Here is a 22198-nt window from a genome sequence, read left to right on the forward strand (position 1 = left end):
TTCATCACAATCATCTGATTTTTTTCATCTCATCTTCATCTATTTCTTCATTAAATTTGATACAATTGTCATCACCTGAGACGAAAACATCTGTTTGTGTTAAAAGAAAACAAAAATCTCACTAATTAGGTTGATACAATTTGGAAAAGAAAAACGTAAACAAAACCTTCATCATCAATTCATCATCTTCATCATTTTCCTTTCTCTCTGTTAATACATTAGCTTTTGTAATACAATTTGTCCTTTCACCTTTGTCTTCACCTTTACCTTTTCCCTTTATAACAACAAAAAGAGAAATTGTTTTTTTCCATCATTTTTGTATTTTAATTAATTACAATTACATTGAATACAAAATTGTTGTGTCTCTTTTCATTGGTTACCAATCGTGTCTCAATTTTGGACAATCAAAATACTACAAATACAATCAATGGATTCACATTTGATACATCGTCGTATTAAATAGTTACCTAGACAAGTTCAACTTTAATTAGATTCTAATTCAGTTCAATTGTTGAGAAATTAAAATGATCAAAGTCCAGAGAAGAAAAAGAAAAATTTCTAAAATTTAACCTTCGATCCAATTGATCATTTCTCTTAAATACAACAAGAAGAACAACTGATGTAAACAATTAAATTGTTTCTTCTCTATTTTCTAACAACAATTAGCTTTTGTTGATTTTCTTTTGTTTTTAGCTAATTAACTGATTCGATTTAATTTTAGCGGATTAAAATTCTCTACAGTGGCGACTCCTGGCGGGTTTTCGATAAAAACTCTTTTCTCTTTCTTTTTTCTCTTACATTTGATTCTCATTTCTTTTCATGATTGTTGTTATTGTTTTTCTACTGACAGATAATTAAACTGTTCAACTGATTTGGCTCGTTAATCGATGTGATTTGATTTTCGAGTTAAATTAATTCCAATCAATGTTTAACCTGAACATCTATGCTTTCCAATGGTTAGTCTTTAACCAGAACAAATAATTGTTGGTCCAATTAATAATTTGCCCTTACGATTTGGCTAATCTTTTTCATCTTTATCCTTTTGCTTTTGTGTCTTTTGTCAAATTAATTGTCTTTTTGTCTCTCTCTCTCTCTCTCTCTCTCTCTCTCTCTCTCTCTCTCATTTTCTTTCTTTCTCTGTCTCTACTGTACTTTACATCTGGTTCCTTTAACTCTCTGTTTGTGTGTCCATCACTTTATTGTTTTTCTCTTTATTCTTTTTCAATACTCATCGTATTATTCACCATTCCTATTATTTCTTGTTCGCCATCCTTTTGACATATTTCTTCATTGATGAATCAGAGTGATGATGGTAAAGTACGTGAAACAAATGACCAGACAGATTGTAGTGCCAATTTGGATCCACGGATTGGTATGAGATTGGAAGATCTTAATAAATGGACGGGTAAAATAAACGCCTTGGAAAAGAGTTTTGAAGAAGCCAATTCTAATTTTCGTCTAATTTTAAGTGAATCAACTGACCGTCTCAAATGTTTGGCCATTAAATTGGGTAAATCGGTTGAAGAATCAAGGCCCTATTATGAAGCAAAGGAAAGACTAATCGAGGTTCAAGGAAAATGTCAAAGAGCAGCAATTAACTATGAAAAAGCTTGTCAAGCTTATCTTGAAGCTAAAGAGAGGATTAATTTGGCAGAGAAAAAGTTTATCACCACTTCTAGTGATGAGTTTGACACTACCTGGCAAGAGATGTTAAATCAGGCCAATATTAAATTAACGGAAGCTGAAACGATGAAGAAGGAAAGTGAACGATTACACCAACAATCAATGAAAGATTTTCATTCAGCCGAAGCTGTGGTCGCTAATTTAGAAAGAAAATTAAAGGGATCCCTCCTAAAGTCGAGAATATATTTCGCTGAAAAACGAAGGTAAATTGAGATTTATATTAATCAATTCACAATTAATTTCCAGTTAAATTATGTCCAATTTACAACAACATCCATTAATTTGATCATTTGACAATCGATTCTGATGAAGAGCAGTTAGCAAGGATACCATTGATTATGAAGAAAAGAAAGAGAAATATTTTCCTCTCCATTTAATTTATCCAATTACAACTAAATTAACTTCGTAAAATTGGTCTATAATTGAATAATTGAGATGATTATCTTTTCAAGATCATAACTATAACTGTCTGCTTGATTGTTATTAGACCATTCAACTTATTGTTAAGGTGGATGAAAGATTAACTTAATTGAATAATTTAGTTTTCTTAAATTTTTATAATTCATTCATGACAAATTGAATTGTTAACAACAATTTTGGATGATTAATGATTTGATTTTAATTTTTTAATATCTCTAATAATTTATTTGATTGTTTTCTGTTTCTGTTTTCAATTGAAACATTTTTAGATTCCAGGAGCAACTGGCTCTAGTCAAGGAGGAGATTGAATTAACCATTAGTCAAATTAATTGTTCCAAAGCTCGTTATGCATCAACACTAAGGGAATTGGAAGCAATTTCGGAGGAAATTCATGAGAAACGAGCTTGTTCCCTGTTGAAACGTTTAAAACGTGAACCAGGAGATGGAGCAGAATTTAAACCCGGTTTAATTTCCCTTGATTCCTGTGAGATAATGATTAATTCACAATTGGCTAAACTTGATTTACAAATCAATGAAACTCTCAACTGCCAACATCCAATTGAACCTTTCCAAGAACTGTCAATATCCCAAACACCACCACCACCAACAACAACAACAGATCATCCAGATGACCACAGTTCAATGGATAACAATATAAACCAAGCCTCAACATCTGATGTCATAATCAACAATAACTGTCCATCATCAACAGAATCTAATGCTTCTCAATCAAGTGATAAAGAAGATAAAGAAGACGAGGAAGAAGATGAGATGATTTATAGTGATGTGAATACGGGAGATGACGATGATGATGCAGATGATGAAGAATCACCATTGGTATCTTCAGCTGATGAGAATACAAAAAGAGAAGCGATTAAAGAAATTGTTTTAAACATGGATAAAGATAAAGTTGAATTTCATCTCGAAGCTGATGATAAACCTGAAGAGGAAGAAGATGAAGATTCTGATCAAGATGATGATGAATATGAAGATGTTGGTGATGATTTAAAAATGACTTCATCTCAAAGTTCTGGTTCTACTCATGACCAATCAAATGTTTCCAAAGTAAATGGTTCGCTTTTAAATGGATCTGATAACTTTAAATAGTTTAATTGTTGACAAATAATTGGAATAATTAGTTAATTCAATGTGCTCTCTCACTGCTTCTGCTGTTGCATTTAATGTAAATATGATCACATCATCTTCATCATCTTCATCATCATCATCACTTGCACCTTATACTCAAATATTTATTTTTGTCATATTGATGAAAACAAAAAATCACAAACAATTGAATCAAGTTAATCCCACAATTCAAAAGCCATCAACAATTTAAATGTTCAATATGATACAAAATAATTTTGCTAATCAAAATGCTCTTGATTATTGTTATATTGAGTGCAGAAGTCAATTAACTTTTAATCATCTAATCAACTTTACAGAGCAAAAATGACCGAAAATTTTTTTCCCTTTTAATTTAAAATCTCATCTCAACGAATCAACTATTTATATAAATCAAATTAATCAACACAACAAACAATTAACTCAACATCAAATGGATCCCATCAATTAACTGGATTTCACCATTCAAAATGATTAACCAAATTAAACTTAAATGGTTACTAATAATCAAGTCTTTCAAATTGTTGAATGTTGATTGTTGATATAATTATCAAAACCAGTCACTGATTTAACTTTACTCTGTTTTTCAGATTTTAATTTTTAATTATGTTATCAAAATTAACTGTTTAATCTGATCAACACTCAAGCTTAATTACCCACCGCTGAAACCGATACCAGTTTCATTAACTCTAGTTCTTGTTTTTTTTTTAATTTCTCACCTTTACTCAACAATTAACTTAATCATTTTTTTCTCAACAGCTTCCATTAATTGTTGGCAAGTCAAATACCCCCAAAGTCAAAAACAATTAACTAATCAATTCTAAACCTTTGACATTTAAACCACTTTACTATTTAATTATAATATAAAAGATGATTTAAATCTGAATCAATTAATCATCAGAAATAGTAATTGAATGTTAATTGTTTGAAAAATTTGACTCAAAGAAAAACTCACAATTAACAAATTATCGTTAAATTATTGAATTAACTGTTAATTTCAACACCTCAATCTTGTCAATACATCATAATATAAATACAAGAAAACTCACTAAAAGAGTAATTAATAAATTGCTATGTATTTTTTTCTTAATTGCAAATAAACTGAATTGATTAAAAGTAATAATTAAATCAATGAAGATGAAAAAAAATTGAAACGAAAACAAGTCAAACAATTTATTAATTATCCCAAACAATTTACAACTCTGGCTATTGACCTGATATTTCCCGTTATCAATTTAATTGATTACCTTATTAATTTAGTTTGAACTTGACCTTAAACTTGAGATGATTAGTTAATCATGTTAACCGTTATTCACAATCAGTTGAAAGGATTAACATTGATTATGATTTAAAACTCTAGGTGATTGAACTGATGTAACATGTTGATGTTACATTTTGTTTTCCATGATGATTGAGTGGGTAAGATGAAGATGAAGATAAAGATGGAGATGATAATGATGATGATGATGATGATGAGGATGATTTAACAATGAAAGGGAAATAAATACAAGGTTAAATTAGATACGAATAGTAATTAAGTGAGTCTGGGTTGGTCAAGAATTAGTGAAAAGTTGTTGAACTTAACCGTTATACTAGGAAGCGAATGATGAAATGAGGAAGAGAAATTGAAAAATAGGAAGAAAGATGATGAAGATAAGGATGAAAAGGGGCTGATTGATATATGTGTGAGTGAGAAAAGGGAGATTGAGGGAGATTAAGACGATGGAAGATGATAAGAGGTAAATTTTGGACGATCAAGATGAAGCCCAGAGAAAGTATTAAATTTAGAGATGAGAAAATAAACTTGGAACGAAAAAAAAAATTGATAGAAAACTTTTCTTTCCCTTACAATTAAATAGTTATTGAGATTAGTTTGTTAATATTTTCTATTGTGATTAAATCATGTTGTTAATTGTGGTCAATTGTCTTGTATTTATTTGGCTGTTCAGTGTGGTCACTATTGTCCAGGGTCATGGACGGATGTTTGAACCACCGGCTCGAAATACAATGTGGCGATTTGGTTTTCCAACTTTTCCAAATTATGAGGATAGTGAATTATTTTGTGGTGGAATTAAGGTATTTAGAGTTATTATTTTGTTAATTTTCGATTCTTATTACTAATTGTTTGGGATTCTTTGTGTTTCTCTATTGATTGTTATGGGAAAATGAAAATGAAACCAAAAGGTTCAATGGCAAGATAATAACGGTAAATGTGGAGTTTGTGGTGATCCAGCTAATGGAAGACGTGATCATGAGACCGGCGGTGTTCAAGCAAGAAATATAACTACACGTTCGTACCCACCGGGGTCGGTTATCGATGTGGCCGTGGACATTGTCACCAATCATGGTGGAAGATTCATATTCCAAATGTGCTGGAGAGACTCATGGGATGTTAAAGGTAAATAAGAATATTAACTAAATTAGTGATAGAATTTCTCATTCAGTTAAATTGTTTGTTTTTATTTCTTTCGATATATTCTCAATTCGAATTAGAAACTGAAAATTGCTTCGAGACACTTAAATTAAAGGATGGATCGGACACCGTTTCCGTTAATAATCGACCTCGAGCAGGTCTATTCGTGTTCCCAGTTCAACTTCCTGCCGAAAAAACTTGTAAAAAGTGTATTCTTCGTTGGCATTGGTTATCAGGTAAATTAGATTCGATTCGAACCCAATTGATTAATTAGATTATTAATCTTATACTATTCTCTCTCATCTCTTTCTCTCTCCAGGTAACAATTGGGGACTCTGTCCAAATGGTACTTATGATGTTGGTTGTGGACCACAAGAAACATACAGAAACTGTGCCGATATCGCGGTAACATATGACCTAGGAATTCGTGGTCCACATTTACTTGAACCATCCGATTATCGAAAAAGATTTTTACATTAAACAACATCAAAACAAAAGCAACAATACTCTCAATAAAGATCTAATGTAATATATAATATCCTCCACCAATTAACACCCAACAATCAACTCTAATTTAAATAAATTGTAAACAAAAACAAAAACAAATCCCAATCAAAGTGAAGAAAGAAAACAGCAAAAAGAATAGGAGGAAAAAGAGAAAAGGAACCAAAAGACCTCAGGCCATAGAATTAGAGCTGAAGAAAAGGATTCTCGCAGAGAAATTCAATGAAGAGAACTGATTGAAAAAGAGCAGAGAATCACAGGAAAAGACACCAGATAGAAACTTTGACGAACTTTCAAGATCGTGATCGTGAACGACACAAAGAAAAGAATAACTAGAGAGAGACCGAGAAAGAGATCGTGATAAAGACAGAGAAAAGGAAAGGGAACTGAACACACAAATTGAACCATTCGAATGACATTAAATCGGAAAGCAAAAGTAAAAATTCAACGATAATTGATAATATCGAAGACGAAATTGTCTTTGGACCACATTGGCCATTCAAAGATCAAAAGTTATCAATGAAAACTTTTTATTCCCAAGAAAAAGTGTCGGTTGTGTTACAAGAAACACATAAAATGAATGATAAAGGGAAAAATTGCTAATCTCTCAAATTCATCAATGAAAAAAAAAAAAAATCGCAAGAATCAAATAAAAAAAGAGATGAAAATAATTAACAAGTTTTTCATTTTCCAAAACGAAAAGCAAATGTAAAACTTTCTCGAACCTTTTTCACTAGAAAACTGGAAAAAACTCAAAAAAATTATAGTAGAAAAATAGACAATTTAATTACAAAGAGTAAAGAAGAAGAAGAAAACAATTAAATTAAATTGTTCGTTAATTAATAGGAAACTTAAATGAGGTCGAATACGAATGTGACCTAAATGATTTAAAACTCGCGGTAAAAGAAATTCGGCTGAAAGGTGCAAGTCGATATTCGGCTAACAGGATAAATGGTTTACTTTCAATGGAAAAGGAAAAGGCGACGGCGGCGTAAAGGTAAATCCAAAATGGAGTATGAAAGGGGGAGAGAAAAAAGAGAGAAAAAATTGTCGAAAGAGAAGAAAATAAAGCGAAAGAAAATGTTATAGAAAGAGAGGAAAGAGAAAAAGAAACTAAAACCAAGAGAAGGAAGAAAAAAAGTGTCGACAGCATCAGTCTCTCTTCAATCCCCCCATTGGAAAAAGCAACTGAAAAAAAAGTAAAAGAAAAAACAAAATGTTGTCAACTGTTAATTAATTAATAATGTGGATTTAATTTGATGTAATAATTTAATTTCTCATGTGTTACAAGTTGATAATCAACTATGGCCGAACTACGGGATAGATTGGCCTTCGGAACAATTAAGATTAACGTGAACAATTAAGTTGCAAGAATACAAATATTAACATTTGGAACATTTTTTTTGTTAACCAACAACCTAAATCATCAACAACAAAACAACATACACATTATATATACACTATTACAACAACAACAATATTCTCAATCAAGTATTTGCTTTTTTTTGTCTTATCAAATTTTTCTATTCTTTTCTGTTATTCTAATTAATCCTTGTGATTTAATTATTGTGATTTCTTCTTCTCCTTCTTGTGTTGTGTGTTTTTTATCCATTGGTTTGTTAATTGTTTTTCTTTTTCTTTTCTCTTTTTTGGGAGAATTTTTTTCTCTTCTACCAGAAATCTTCAATCCAATATATCCAATATATCCACACAATCATCTGAGACTCTGGCCATTTGGAAAGATAGAGAGAGAGAGAGAGAGAGAGAGAGAGAGAGAGAGAGAGAGAAAGAAGAGATTTATATTAATACAATATTTGGATATTCTATCGAGATTTACCTTTTTTCTTCTTCTTATTTTCTCTCTCTCACTATTATCTTTCTTTCATTGACTGATTTTCGCCATCATATTATATACATCAACTAATTTCAAGTCTGCTTTAAAAGTCAAGCTTGTTAAGTGGGAAAAGACCTTTTCCTTTTGACTCTTTCTATTTACTATTTTTCTCTTTCTTTTTTCTCTTTCTCTCTATTATATATATTTAATAATATATATATTTGTTTGTTTCCCTTTTATTTTTTCTCTTTCTTTTCTTCTCTTTAAAAATTGTTCATTCATTATTATTATAAATTTTTCTCTTCTTCTTCTTTCCTTCCTTCTGAAATTTTTCTGTCCAAAATCTTGTGTAGCTTTGATTGAGTTGTAATCTTTTATTTCTCTCTCTCTCTCTCTCTCTCTTGTTGTTGTGTTTGTATTTATCTCACTCTCTCATCTTCATCTTCATCATCTTTATCACGTCATAAACAGTCATCATCATCATCATCTTTCCCCCATCATCATCATCATCTTGATAATTTATACGTATATTGCCCCCCTTTTTGATTGCCAATGGATACATACTTATTTCCTCCGCCTATGGTTCTCTCTGGACCAATTGTTCAGTTAATACAAGCACCTTCAGGGGCAACACAACTTGTCTCCACTTCTACCTCTCCAGGATCCAATAGTACTGCTTCTGGTAATAGTGGCGGTCAACCTGTTGTATCAGCTAGTTCAACAAAAAATTCTTCTGTTAATAGTTCCCGATCAACTAAACAAATTTTACCCAAACCACCAGGTAATGGGGCTAATAGTCAATCAAGTGGTGGTCCAGGTAAATCGGGTTCAACAGCAAGTAACGTTGGATCTGGAGTAAATAATTCATCGGTAAACAATAATCCAAATCTAAATCCTGGTAATCAAGGAGCTCGTTCTTTGGTAACTAACATGCCTTCAACTGTAAACACTGTTGGTCATACCCTGACCACTGGACCTTTATCAACAGGTCCTGGACCACAAATATTACTTGGTCCACCAGGAAATCAAAAGATGAGCTTCATCAATCCACCAGGAACCTTTTTATTAAATCAAGTGATTCCAGGCCTTGGTTCTCAGCCCATTTTAATTCAAGGAAATATAAATAATATCGGTGGCCCTTTACAATTGACGTTAAGGCAGCAACAGCCTCACACGGTGGCTGTTAGCAGTGCCAATGGTAATAGTGTCAGTGTTGCCTCATCTCAAGGTTCAACTACAACCCCCTTAATAAGTGCTTTAGCAGGACAAACATCATCCTCTATACAACGAACCACATCATCAGGTCCAACTTACCTATTTAGTAATCAAGGTCCTAACGTTTCATCAGCACCAACAATGGTTATGGCCTCAGGTCAACACAATTTTAGAGGTCAAAATATAATATTTACCCGACCACCTAATCTAATCGGTGGTCCAGGTTCAATGGTACAAGGACCAGGAGGTCATTCTGCTCCAACTCAAACAGTTCCTCAAATAATTCAAATTCAAACACCCAATGGTCCAATGTTGGTTGCCCTGCAAACAACACCGCACCTTGGACCACACAATGGAGGTTCACAAATGTTTCAAACTCATGTAACCCCCTCACCTCAAGCCGTTCCAATTACAAGTACCATTATGCCTCTACAAACATCAGGCACTGTTGGTAATCAAAGTGCTTCAACCCATCCAACTTTGCACACTATTTTACAGACATCATCAGCTGAATCTTTAAATCAATCATCCATGGGACAACAACAGTCTGGTGCTTCTCTTACTTCAAACAATTTAATTTTCTCTCAATCGGGTAATGTGATATCTTCTCAACAATCAGTTACTACAAGTACTTCGTTGACACCTCAACATCAACTTCAACACCATCATCAACAATTACAACAACAGCAACAACAACAACAGCAGCAGCAGCAGCAGCAACAACAACAACAACAACAGCAAAATCTCAAACTCCACATAGTAGCTCTAATAGTGGAAGAGGAAACTCAAAAGTAAAGAAAGAATCAAAAGGAGTAAATTTAGCTGATCTATTGAAAGAGACTGGAATCTTACAAGATTCTTCACCACCTCAATCGCCTTCCTCAATAACAATTAGACAAACCTCAACGGACACAGAATTGGCCAATAGTATTTCCCCACAAACTGAGATTACACATACAAGTTCATTAATAACTGGAACAACACAGACAATTTTGGACACTAATCATCACCATCATCACCATCATCATCATCAAACCAATCAATCACAACAACCAACCATGATGATGGTTTCTGGTCAAGGAGCACACCAGGGGTCAAATTTTTTAATAGCCCAAGGTCCTGGTATGCAACCAGGTACAGCACCACAATTGAGATTATCTTTAGCTGCTGATGGAAGTGTTATCCTTCAACCAACCAACATGGGATCAATGGGACCTGGTGTTAATACTGGTAATACAATTTTACAGAATCCATCCAATGGTCAAGGAACTGGAACATCAATTATATCTGATTTAGGTTCAACAACAATGGCATCAATAAACAATTCAAAGTTCATTGATACACTAAGAGATTCGTGTGGACCAGGGTCATCACAACCTTCACCCGATTCAACCACACCAACACTAGATGCCTCAACTCCAACATCAACCGCCATTACATCAACTAAATCAAATTCACCGGCCATCACAACCCTTGGATCAAGTCCCGTTATGAGTCATAAACAAACATTAATGGAACATTTAAACGCAGGATCAACAATGAAAGTCGGTGACAGTGTAACCTCAATGACCATTACACCAATCATGGGGCCACCCTTGAGAGATGATCAAAAAAGTGGTTCATCTTTTATTCCAATGAACATTAACAATGAAACGATAACATTTAATAATTTAAGAACTACTTTTAAACAAGAACCATTAAGTAAATCATCATCATCATCAGCTGATCATTTGTCAACATCATCATCAACAACAACAGCAACAACTACAACATCAACCTCACCTTTAAGCGAAGGGAAAACTGAGATGATCAGTGTTTCCATGAACAATATTCCAAGTACTTCAAGTTCAACATCGACAACAACAACTTCGGTTCTAACCATGAGTAACTGTGATAATTTGGGTCAAAATGCATCGATGCCGGTTCTGTTGACCAATGCATCTTTAATCATTCCAGAAGATGCCAATGGTAAACAACAAACCAACAATAGTTTATCATCATCATCATCAAAAACAACGTTAACCAATCGAAGCGGTATTTTAACAACAAATCATTTGACAAGTAACAACATTGGATCACCATTAACTAGTCTAGTAACCCCAAATGGTCAGACAATTGTTACTCCATCATCATCACCGGTAATTACCACTGGTGGTGTTAATTCAACCGGTAGTCAACAACAAGGAGGTGTACCAACCATTGTTGATCAGAATGGCTATCAATTTGTACAGATTAGTTTAAATAATCAAGAATTTATTGAACGATTGGAGTCACAGATTAAAAAATTAACAGCCTTAAAGTCACCTAAAGATGATCAGAAACAATTATTACAAGAATTGTTAAGTTTACAGAAGAAAATGTCAGGAGGAAAAAATCAAATACAAAATTCAATTGGCGGTGAGAGTAAAATCATATTAACCTCACAATCACCTGATTTACTATTATCAGCTCAACCTCAACAATTACAACAACAATCAACTGTAACACCAACAGGACAACAGCAACAATTGACTTTACAACGAAAAACAATTTCAAGTCCTGGTCCACAATCTTTACCGCAAAGTATACAAGCACATTTACAGCAATTGTTTCCGTAAGTTAATCATCTCAATTAATTAATTTAACTTCGTAATCTTGAATATTTTACTCAAAAGATCATGTTTCTAAAAGCAAAGAGAGAGAGAGAGAGAGAGAGAGAGAGACGGTTGAAAAGATAATCATGCAAAGGAAAATCAGATTAACCTGAATTGGAATCATGTCCAAAGTGTGAAAAAAAAGTTCAGACTTTTTTATCTTCAGTTGAAACAATTATTTGTAATGAAATTTTAAAGTGTTTTTCCAAAAACTTGACACTTATCAAAACCATTTGAACAATTATCAAGCTGAAATATTAATTTTAATTGTATCTCGACACTTGAACTTATACAGTTTTGTTTTTTTACTTTTGTTTTCATTGAATTACTAACAAAATTAAGTCACAATTTAACTCAGTTTCTCTTTACATGATAGTTTATCTTCCTGAAAAAAACAATAAAAATTCATTAAAATAAATATACTCATAGACGTTCAAGATCAGGCCTATTGTTGTATTAATGAGTGACGAGTCAATCAAGAGATTTACTTTCTCTTTCTCTCTCTCTCCTTTCTTTTTCCTGAGTACTCTGTTCAAGGTTTGACAAGATTTTTATGGCATAGTTAAAGATAGTAAGAGAAAAAGAAAGCGAAAGATATGAATGAAAAGAAAGAAAAGAAAGATGAAATGTAATGGAAATGAAGCAAAGAGAAATTATCTACACAATGAGTCTTTGATTCATAATAAATCAAGTTTCCATGATAATATTATCCATTATGCATATATTAATATAATAGAGAAATGATTAACTCGATTTTATGCTTTAACACAATAAACATTGGTGATAATGATGATGAAAAGGATAGAGATTAATTTTCGATTTGAGTTTTTTTTTGATATTTCTCTTATTTTCTAATAGTAATAATATTTGTTTCTTTTCTGTTTAACTTGTTAAATATTAGCGATTAATTTAATCATTCATATTCAATTTTATGATGTAGTCACTTTGCAATTGAAAGTGTTGTTCAACTTGATGTAGAAAATTTTCTCTCTCTCTCTCCTTTCTTTTCCTGAGTACTCTGTTCAAGGTTTGACAAGATTTTTATGGCATAGTTAAAGATAGTAAGAGAAAAGAAAGCGAAAGATATGAATGAAAAGAAAGAAAAGAAAGATGAAATGTAATGGAAATGAAGCAAAGAAATTATCTACAATGAGTCTTTGATTCATAATAAATCAAGTTTCCATGATAATATTATCCATTATGCATATATTAATATAATAGAGAAATGATTAACTCGATTTTATGCTTTAACACAATAAACATTGGTGATAATGATGATGAAAAGGATAGAGATTAATTTTCGATTTGAGTTTTTTTGATATTTCTCTTATTTTCTAATAGTAATAATATTTGTTTCTTTTCTGTTTAACTTGTTAAATATTAGCGATTAATTTAATCATTCATATTCAATTTCATGATGTAGTCACTTTGCAATTGAAAGTGTTGTTCAACTTGATGTAGAAAAATTTTCTCTCTCTCTTTTTCTCTCGTGATGACCATGAAATAAAAGCTCAATTAAAGTAGCAATCGTGGCTACCTTTGCACAGAAGAATGAGAAGAAGATGATGATGTTAATGATGATTATGATGATAATAACAAAGTAGAAAGAGAAAACCCGCTCTCTCCAATATTTTGCCTTCCATTTTCATCTTCTCGTTCTTCTCTCTCTCTCTCTCTCTCTCTCTCCCACTCTTTCTTCTTTTTTTTCATTGAAACATTTTCGCTTCTATCGCTTTTAAAATTTTCATGTTTTCTCTTTGTTTTCAAGGTTGTAATTTGTTATTTTCTTATTTTCATCTCTTTCTCCTCTTTCTTTTTCTTTCTACAGGGACACTCAACAAGAATCAGAACAACAAAAATCACAAGCTGCACAACACACTTCTATGCCTTCAATATTACCAAAGATAACATCAACTAATCAGCAATTAACCTCAACTACCCAACAATTAAATCAACCCAATTCACCAAATCCTTCAACATTTAACACTTTAATCAAATTAAATAACAGTAATAGTAGTAACAGTAACAGTAATAATAATAGTAATAATAGTACAAGTAATGTTAATCAACTTCATCAAGTCACACAATCACAGATAGTAACCGCATCACAACAAGCACAAAATGTTAGGATATTAACCCCTGGAAACACCACAAATATTGATGGTAATACAACAATTCAGGTTGGAACTCAATTGATAACAATTGCTGCATCACCTTCAGCCAAATCTTCAACGATTCAATCCTCTCCACTGCACAAGGTGAGCAAAAAAAATCTACAAACTTTGATTAATAACTTTCCTGATAAAAATGAGACTAAATGAATTAACAAGATAAACGTACATGTATATGTTTACAATTTGAGCAAACTACAATCATCATCATCATTAATTAAATATATCTACTTATTTTATCTTTAATATATGTATCTTTATAATCAGCAATCAAGCGGAGGATCAAATGCAACAACAATTCAGGTTGTAAGAATAGGAACACCAAATACTTCAACTTCGAGTACAAATTCTGTGAACAAATATTTCAAATCACCTCTGGAATCACCACAATTAGAAAGTGAAAAAACCAAAGCTAAAATTTGTCGATAGTAAGTTAATTACAACAACGAAAACAAAAAGAAATGAATGAACGTTTACAAAATTTACTAATCATTTACTTAATTTTTACACAGTTTTCAACAACAAGCCGCTGCTGACCAGTCCGCTGCAATCAGGCCTGATACAAAGTCCCCATTTAAAAGCCGAGGCGATGCTTGTAAACGCTTATTACGATACCATGTTTTCAATACTCCAGTTCCTAGTGAGGAGCAATTGTCCAAAGGTAAACAATCAAAATTAATCTTATATTTATATATACTTAATTTAATTAAACAATTAACAATAGTTAGGTAACAATTGATTTCTCCCCACTTTCTACCTGTTTAAAAGCAATTAAAACAATGTTTTTCTATCATTATTGTTTTCATTGATGATAATAATAACAACAACTTAATAATAAATCAATACATTAATGATTAGTAATCAATTAGTTAATGATGATTAACAGTTTAATTGCTTACACGACAACAGGTTTGTAATTTTTATTAACTTTCTCCTTAATTAACAAGATTATAATTTAACTTGTTCATTCATTATTATTATGCAACTTAACACATCATTATCCCTTTTTGTTGTTAATTGTTTACCATCATCATCAACTGTATTACTTAAATTACACTTGATCTTCAAGGAAAGGGGATTAAACCTCACACTTGTTACGATTAACTTAATCAAGATTAAATCTAAACTGATACACGGATTAGATTGATTTTTTCCTATACAATCATCACTTAATTAACAATTAACAAGTTTACTAATATTTATTTACTTTTTTTCCCTCCAATTTCATTACAGTTGATCGTGATTTTGAAGTGATATCAGAAAGTCTATTAAAACGGAAGAATGAACTTTACAATAGATTCCGTTATAATTTACTAAAATCTAATATGGTAAGTAAATTAATTAATCAATTAAGGTTATAATTATTTATCTAATTTTAGGTAACATGTTATTGAAACAAAATATTTATTTATAATTGAATGTTTATCTATTATTTGACATGATGAAATGTGATGATAACTCTGTTTGTGTGTGTAAATGAGTGAATGAGATAGTAAAAATCTAATCATTCTCAAGTTAATCCCTTGCAAGTAATCTGATTATCTTTAATTTGATTTTATCTTTATCTCTTTTATTGATACAGACTGAGACGCCTAAAGCGGAGTACATAATGTTAAACAAATGGTTCATAAACGATGAAAACAACTCACTCCAAAGGGATAAAGACTGTGTTGCTCAGGGAAAAGGTGAGAAGCTACTTGAAGCTTATTGTATATAAACTGTGTATACATTTCCAGCTAAGCTATTACAAGGAAGACAACAATGACTACATCATAATGATGATGATGATCAATATCGATAGTGTATCAAGATGTAAACCTGAAACAAGAAGAAAGAAAGAAAACTCGAAGCAAAACCAAGAAAAATCCTCCTTGCTCACTGTGCAAAGTGTAAAGAAGTATGAGAAAGAGATTTGTCTTCATCATCATAATCTTATTTCTCACTCTTTTGATTGTGCATTATCAAAGTGAATATGTGTCAATATGTGGCTCTTTTTTTTCTTGTCCCCATTATCCTTCGACAGCCTTTTTAAGTCTCTCTTTTTCTCTCTCTCTCTCTCTCTCTCTCTCTATCACCTCTTTCGTTCTCTATCTTGGCTTATTGATCCTTCAAGTGTCAAGGTTCGCTTTGAATTTCGTTTTTCAGTTCGTTCTGATTACATGCTCTCTTTCTCTTTTTTGGTCTTTTATCTTCCATTTTCTTCTCTCTCTCTCTCTCTCTCTCTCTCTCTTCTGTCACTCCCAGGACTCTTCTAGACATGATATCGATTTAGTTTGCACCATGAAGGTTATGAGTCGACTCTTTCATTCAAGATGGATATCATCTTCATCTTGATCATGAAAGAATCCATTTCCATCGTCATTCTTCTTCATCTTATTTTTTTCACCCTCACCATCCTCATCATCTTCCTTTCTCTTCCCAGGTCTTTTTATTTTTACTTGTTTCCTCTTCTCTCTCTCTCTCTCTCTTTCTCTCTTCCTTTCTTTCTTATCCCTTTTCATGTTCTCCTCTTACACCTTATCGTCATCTTACTTGAGAAAAAAAGAAAGGAAAAGATTCCTTGTTTCATTTTTTATCTTTTCTCCCTTGATTCTCATCTATCCGATATTTCTCTCTCTCTCTCTCTCTCTCTCTCTCTCTCTCTCTCTCTCTACCCTTTTATAGTGAGTGTATGTGAAACTATGATATGGTTTAAATATATAAAAAAAACTGTTCACCAATAAATAGCCAATGAATAAGATTATCGAGATTAAATAGATGATTGAATGAGAAAAAAGCAGTAAAGTGATTTACAGTTAACTCTGTTATTTTATTAGATAATAATATTTACATTGACTAGACACAGCAAAATGATTCTGATTTAAAGCCATGTTTTATTTAAAGGCCTTAGATTATACTACTCTTACATGTACATAAAAATGTAATACATGTATATGTATATTTGAAGTATATGTATCATGATGAAGATGAAGAGGCAAAAAAAAATATTTTTCTTGCTCATGTTCATAATCAATAGACAGAGAAAAGAAAGAGAAAGATGAAAAGATGAGATGAGATGAAGCAAATAAAAAAGCATAAGGGAAGTTGAGAAGAGAAATGGAAAGAGAAGATTCAAAAGATGTGGGAGAAGAAGTAACAAAAGAGGTGAATTTGTATTAGAATCTGTGATGATAAAGACTTTTTCCATCTCCCTCCATCCCTCCCACTCTCTCTATGTTTTTCAACAAGATTGTAAAGCTCAATGGAAGTGAAAGGCTTTTTTTTCAATTGTTTGCTTACTTGATACTCTGGTGTAAGGTGAGGAGAGATGAGATACATTGCTCAGAATTTTTGATCGATATTTACAAGGGAATGGAAAATATTTTCAGTTGCATTACAATTCTCCCACTCGATTTATCTCCCACCTCCGCGCCTTCTTTTCACTCTTAACATTTCCATAGGAAAAACATATATTATCTTCATCTTCAATAATCTTACTTTTCATCTTCTTCCCTTTTCTATTTCTTATTAGAAGATTTTTACCTATGCGCGCCAAAATTTCTTTCTCTTGATCTTAACTTCATCATGTTTCCTTTACGAACATATTATCTCATTTTCTCTACCTTTTCTCAAGAATTATTTGTCTTCCTGATCATCCTTGTTTCTCTTATTTCTTAGTTGTTTACTTCTTATTTTCACTCTTTTCCATTACTTTATTTCATCTCTTGACAGTATTGACCGATTATATTGTAAATATAACCACTTTTTTGCTTCATATTATTGTCATTATGTATAACCAAAAGTACTTTTACTTTTTTTGCTTCTCATTCATTGTAATGAAAAGGAAGTCACTAGACAACTGAGTTACTTTTACTAGTGGTAGTTGTTGTTTATAATGAGTTAATGATGATTAGGATGATGATCAGTCGAAGATGAGTTTTTCTTTACAAATTGATTGGTTACAATATATACACACTCATGAATGTATATGTTTGATATTGATTGTTATTGCATTTTGAGTAAGATAAATGAACTCATGATGGTGAAGAGATGGAAAGAAGAAAAGTAAAAAAGAAGTTTCTTATGAAGAAAGATTAGAAAAAGAAGAAGAATAGAGAAGAAAAGATGATAATGATGATGAAGATGAAGAAGAAGAAGAAGAAGAAGAAGAGGTCAGAGGAGGAAGAGGAGGGAGGTAGAGAGGTTGTTTCAAGTTGTCTCTCTTTCTTGAGTTTGCATGAATGAAAAAGTAGACCTCAATAAAAGCATCAGTAATGTTAGAGGTTAGTCAAGTTGAGAAAGAAAATTATTAGTGGGAAAGAAGATAAAGAAAGAAAAACATTTAATGGGGATATGAGTTTAAAGATCAGGAAGAGAGGGAGAGAGGAGGAAGAAGATGGAAAAGATATAAAAGTTGAAATTGAAGAAAATTTTTCCAAATATTTAGGCTATTGGTATGGCCCAGGTAACGATAAAGATGCTGACGATGATTCAACTAAATCAACATAATAAAGCATAACAACATTGCTACCCTCAGGGGTTTTCTAAGTTTCTTTCTGTTTCTTATCCTCTCTCCCGTTAAAACCTCATATAAAACCTTAGACTTTATGGTTTTATGTGTTAAGATCGTTACAAATTCTTTAAGATGAAAGAGATGCAATAGAAAGGAAGAGAAAGAGCGAAAGAGAGAGAGAGAGAGAGAGAGAGAGAGAGAGAGATGAGGGAGCTAAAGGTATGATAAATATTTAGCTTCCAATTGCTGATGATGATTATTCAATGGAATGTGAATACATGTATCATGATATCTGTTTGTTTATCGTTGAATATGTTTACTTACCTTCTCTTTATTTGTAATTAACCTCGTTCTAATTTTCTTCTCTTTCTTTTTCTCTTTCACAGATCTTGATTTACCACCACCTCCTGAAAGCTGGAAAAAAATCATCAGGGACAGTCTTGAAGAGGAGGAACGATTATCAATTAATAGAAAGAGAAAATCATCCGCAATCGATGATGATTTCTTAGCCGATTGTAAGTTAATTTACGAGGATTAATCGGAGATTATAATTATTAACCATTTTCTGGATCAAGGAGAAAGAGCCATTTTTTCTTGATTATTCAAAGATGATTAATCTTTGATCAGATACAAATTGTTTATCATTAGTTTGAAACTGTGTTTACTTTTGTTTCAATTTCAATTGTTTGTTTATGTTGAGTAACTTTATCTTTCTAATGTACTTTACTGGCTGGTTAACAATTAACCGTATCACTAAAAGTGATCAGGTTAATTTATTAATCTATTCAGAGTAATAGAAAGGTTGATGCTTTGTTAATCATTATAATTGGTGACTTTTATACAATAACTGTTAACAGTTATCTGGTTTTAATTGTAAATGATCAATGATCCAATTTGTTGTGTATGTGTTTGTTTACAATCAGTTAGATTTGTTTAGCTGATTTTGTCAAGTCTGTGAAATTTAAACAAAAAGCAAACAGTTTAAATGGATATTGAAATGTAACCTTAATCACTAATTGTTAAATGATATTAATTAACTTGTTTATTGAACCCTTTTTATCTTTTCATTTCTCATTCAGGTACTGAAATTAAAAAATATGATCTTGAAGATCGTGAATCTGGTGATACTGAGGATGATGATGAGGACGAAAGCGGTGAGGAGGAAGATGATGAAGAAAACACTGCAGCTGAAGATATTGCCAAATATCTTGGACCTAATCACCATCAAGATTCTGTGCCTGATCTAGGATATTATCCAGACTTTAATCATCCCGGGATGGGTCTTCCAACTGATGTTAATTCATTAACTAATCCATATACTCAGCGTACCAATGATGATCAAGATTTACTTTATAATAATGATGATTGGAAGAGCAATAATTACATGTCCACTAGTAGTGGAGGTGGACGTCGATTTGACAGTTGGGGTACAAGATATGACAATGAGAATGATGTTGCAGTCACGACAATATTGGGCGGTGGGGAAAACGGAGAGCCAACCGATCATGATACTGACCTTGATTTAAGTTCTATACAAGATTTTCACGGTTTAGATAAATATTCATGTCACACTTCCCAGCAACAAGCAAACGCAACACCTCAACGTTCATCGACATCAACACATCCTGGTCCATCTCAACAACAACCACCACCAGGTTATGGACTTGAAAATGGTAGACCTGATGATCAACGGCAGCACCAATCAAGTACCCATCATGATGAAGATGAAGATGACGATGACGACGAAGGAGTAAATGAAGACGAAGAAGACGAAGACGAAGATGAAGATGAAGATCTAACGGAAAGGACAGATGTAGATGATTCTCTTCAAATACCCTGTCAACTCAGTGGTATTCTAGATTTGCCTTTACCTCATCAATCTCCTCAATCATCACAATCTTATTTCAATTCAATTCATCCATCTTCCGGATCAACAGGAAAATCATCCACACAACAACAACAATCACAATCAACGTCTTCACATTCATCCCCTGATACAACAAATTATGGTCAACAACAATTATCACCACAATCAACCTCAAACCAACAATCTAAATCACCACTTGATCCATCACAACAATCAACATCAACAACATCACCAGCTTATCCTAATCAAATGCATCCAATGATGCACCAACAACAACAACAACAACCTAACCATCCAACCTCCCCAAGATCAGCTAATTTGATGGGAGATTTTAGAAATTCAAATCAAATGATGAGCGATCCAATTTTAGATGAAGCAGTTAGAAGTATTCTCTCATGGTCTTGATACAATTAACTTAATCATATTGTAAATTAAACTCAGACCAATACCAATTAGTCTGTTTTAAAACATGTTTTGAAAGATTGAATCAATTTTCCCCCTCCTCATCCTCCTCCTCTAATTGATCATAAAGATAATTAACACTACAACAATTAATCAATTTTCCATTCTTATGAGATTTTGTCTTTATTTGATCAAGACACATCACTCAACCACCACCACCACCACCCACAATCAACATCCTCCTCCTCCTCCTCCTTTTATACACACTCATCAAAAATTATTTATGAGTTTATTTCCTCAACAACAACAACTCTTTCACCAAGAAAATCATATCTAATTTATTATGTTTGTTTTTGATTATCACTATTATAATTATTGATTAATATTATTATTATATTTAATTTCTGTCAATGTTAACATTAGGTTCCTCTCTTTTTTTCCCAGCTAATCAAACTAAAAATTGATTCAATTTCAATCATTTGAATTTAATTAGCTCGAAACAGTTATTGTTTCATCTCTTGCATGAGTCTTTTTTGTTTTGATGATTGTTACACCTTCATGATCACACACCATCCATATATTAGTTATATTAATTTCCTCGATTAATTGTATATAATTTACACCAAAAAAAACTAAAACACAATTAAGACACAACAACCACACTCAGAAAAAGTAACCATGTTTAACATTATTATTATTTACTTTCGTGATCTAATTTATTATTATAATTATTTTAGTCAAGTTGATTTTGTTAATTTAATGTTATCCCTTTCCCATCATTGACAATATCTTTCAAAACATGTAACAAGTTTAATTGTTTATAATTTGACACTAATTAACCTGAGCTTCGTTATCGGATCAAGACTGTTGTTGATTATTTGATAAAACTATTTGTTGATTATTTTTCAAGTCACCATTGTCTCCGTCGTCTCATCATCATCATCATCATCATCATCATCACCATCGTCCACACATAATTAACATCATCTGATTGTCCTCATTTTCACCACCATCACCATCATCAGATTATTCATCATTTAAAAGCTAAAAGACTAACAATCAACGGAAATTTATTATTATTACTATTGTATAAAAGTTGATCAAACGAAATCAAAAAAATTACAAATCAACTAATTACCAATGGAATTGGAAACAATTAACATGAACAATTAAACGGAGGCATATCCATTGAAATTATCCATTATTACCTATTGTAAATAACCAATCAAATCATGAAACGAAAACGATAACAATTACTAATTAGTTTTTGCTTATTTTGCCATCAACAAGTTAACAAAAAAAAAATAAGATCATCATCATCACCATCATCATCATTTATCATCCTTCCTTAAATTCATCCTGCAATCACAAACAACAACAACAACAATAATAATAATATAAATATATAAATACTACAATCATCAATTTACTACATAAAAAAA

At 31.9% G+C, this 22198-nt stretch overlaps 3 protein-coding genes across 5 annotated transcripts; all 3 read left to right on the forward strand.

The window, feature by feature from the left end:
• Window positions 1-779: 779 nt before the first annotated feature.
• LOC128393615 (SH3 domain-binding protein 5-like) lies at window positions 780-3736 on the forward strand. 3 transcript variants are annotated; one of them, XM_053353808.1, is made up of 3 exons: window positions 780-956; window positions 1303-1886; window positions 2373-3736. In XM_053353808.1, the coding sequence occupies exons 1-3, from the start codon at window positions 954-956 to the stop codon at window positions 3208-3210; spliced, it is 1425 nt and encodes a 474-aa protein (XP_053209783.1). In that variant the 5' UTR covers window positions 780-953; the 3' UTR covers window positions 3211-3736. The 3 variants fall into 3 exon arrangements, with proteins under 3 accessions (XP_053209783.1, XP_053209782.1, XP_053209785.1); XM_053353810.1 differs by lacking the exon at window positions 780-956 and having other exon boundaries at window positions 1303-1405; window positions 1470-1886; XM_053353807.1 differs by having other exon boundaries at window positions 781-1886.
• Window positions 3737-4982: 1246 nt separating this feature from the next.
• On the forward strand, window positions 4983-6837 carry LOC128392932 (uncharacterized). Its single transcript, XM_053353025.1, has 4 exons — window positions 4983-5301; window positions 5410-5623; window positions 5719-5874; window positions 5958-6837. Exons 1-4 carry the CDS (start codon window positions 5128-5130, stop codon window positions 6116-6118), a joined length of 705 nt encoding a protein of 234 aa, XP_053209000.1. The 5' UTR covers window positions 4983-5127; the 3' UTR covers window positions 6119-6837.
• A 465-nt stretch (window positions 6838-7302) lies between these two features.
• LOC128393360 (serine-rich adhesin for platelets-like) lies at window positions 7303-21240 on the forward strand. Its single transcript, XM_053353531.1, has 10 exons — window positions 7303-7633; window positions 7820-9891; window positions 9936-11784; window positions 13653-14082; window positions 14263-14423; window positions 14508-14656; window positions 15229-15323; window positions 15578-15680; window positions 18874-19002; window positions 19567-21240. The coding sequence occupies exons 2-10, from the start codon at window positions 8529-8531 to the stop codon at window positions 20757-20759; spliced, it is 5472 nt and encodes a 1823-aa protein (XP_053209506.1). The 5' UTR covers window positions 7303-7633; window positions 7820-8528; the 3' UTR covers window positions 20760-21240.
• Window positions 21241-22198: the final 958 nt, after the last annotated feature.

The sequence above is a fragment of the Panonychus citri genome, unplaced genomic scaffold, assembly GCF_014898815.1.
Source record: "Panonychus citri isolate SS breed McGregor unplaced genomic scaffold, ASM1489881v1 Contig00138, whole genome shotgun sequence".
NCBI classification, from domain to species: domain Eukaryota; kingdom Metazoa; phylum Arthropoda; class Arachnida; order Trombidiformes; family Tetranychidae; genus Panonychus; species Panonychus citri.

What these genes read in the sequence shown, in the direction of transcription:
- LOC128393360 (XM_053353531.1), top strand. Translation starts at nt 8,529, where the DNA reads ATGGATACATACTTATTTCCTCCGCCTATGGTTCTCTCTGGACCAATT. An exon ending in ACAACAGCAACAACAACAAC is followed by an intron (nt 9,892 to 9,935) that starts AGCAGCAGCAGC and finishes CAACAGCAAAAT; the next exon opens with CTCAAACTCCACATAGTAGC. An exon ending in TGATGATTTCTTAGCCGATT is followed by an intron (nt 19,003 to 19,566) that starts GTAAGTTAATTT and finishes TTTCTCATTCAG; the next exon opens with GTACTGAAATTAAAAAATAT.
- LOC128393615 (XM_053353807.1), top strand. Translation starts at nt 1,294, where the DNA reads ATGAATCAGAGTGATGATGGTAAAGTACGTGAAACAAATGACCAGACA. An exon ending in TATTTCGCTGAAAAACGAAG is followed by an intron (nt 1,887 to 2,372) that starts GTAAATTGAGAT and finishes AAACATTTTTAG; the next exon opens with ATTCCAGGAGCAACTGGCTC.
- LOC128392932 (XM_053353025.1), top strand. Translation starts at nt 5,128, where the DNA reads ATGTTGTTAATTGTGGTCAATTGTCTTGTATTTATTTGGCTGTTCAGT. An exon ending in TATTTTGTGGTGGAATTAAG is followed by an intron (nt 5,302 to 5,409) that starts GTATTTAGAGTT and finishes TGAAACCAAAAG; the next exon opens with GTTCAATGGCAAGATAATAA. An exon ending in AGACTCATGGGATGTTAAAG is followed by an intron (nt 5,624 to 5,718) that starts GTAAATAAGAAT and finishes AATTCGAATTAG; the next exon opens with AAACTGAAAATTGCTTCGAG.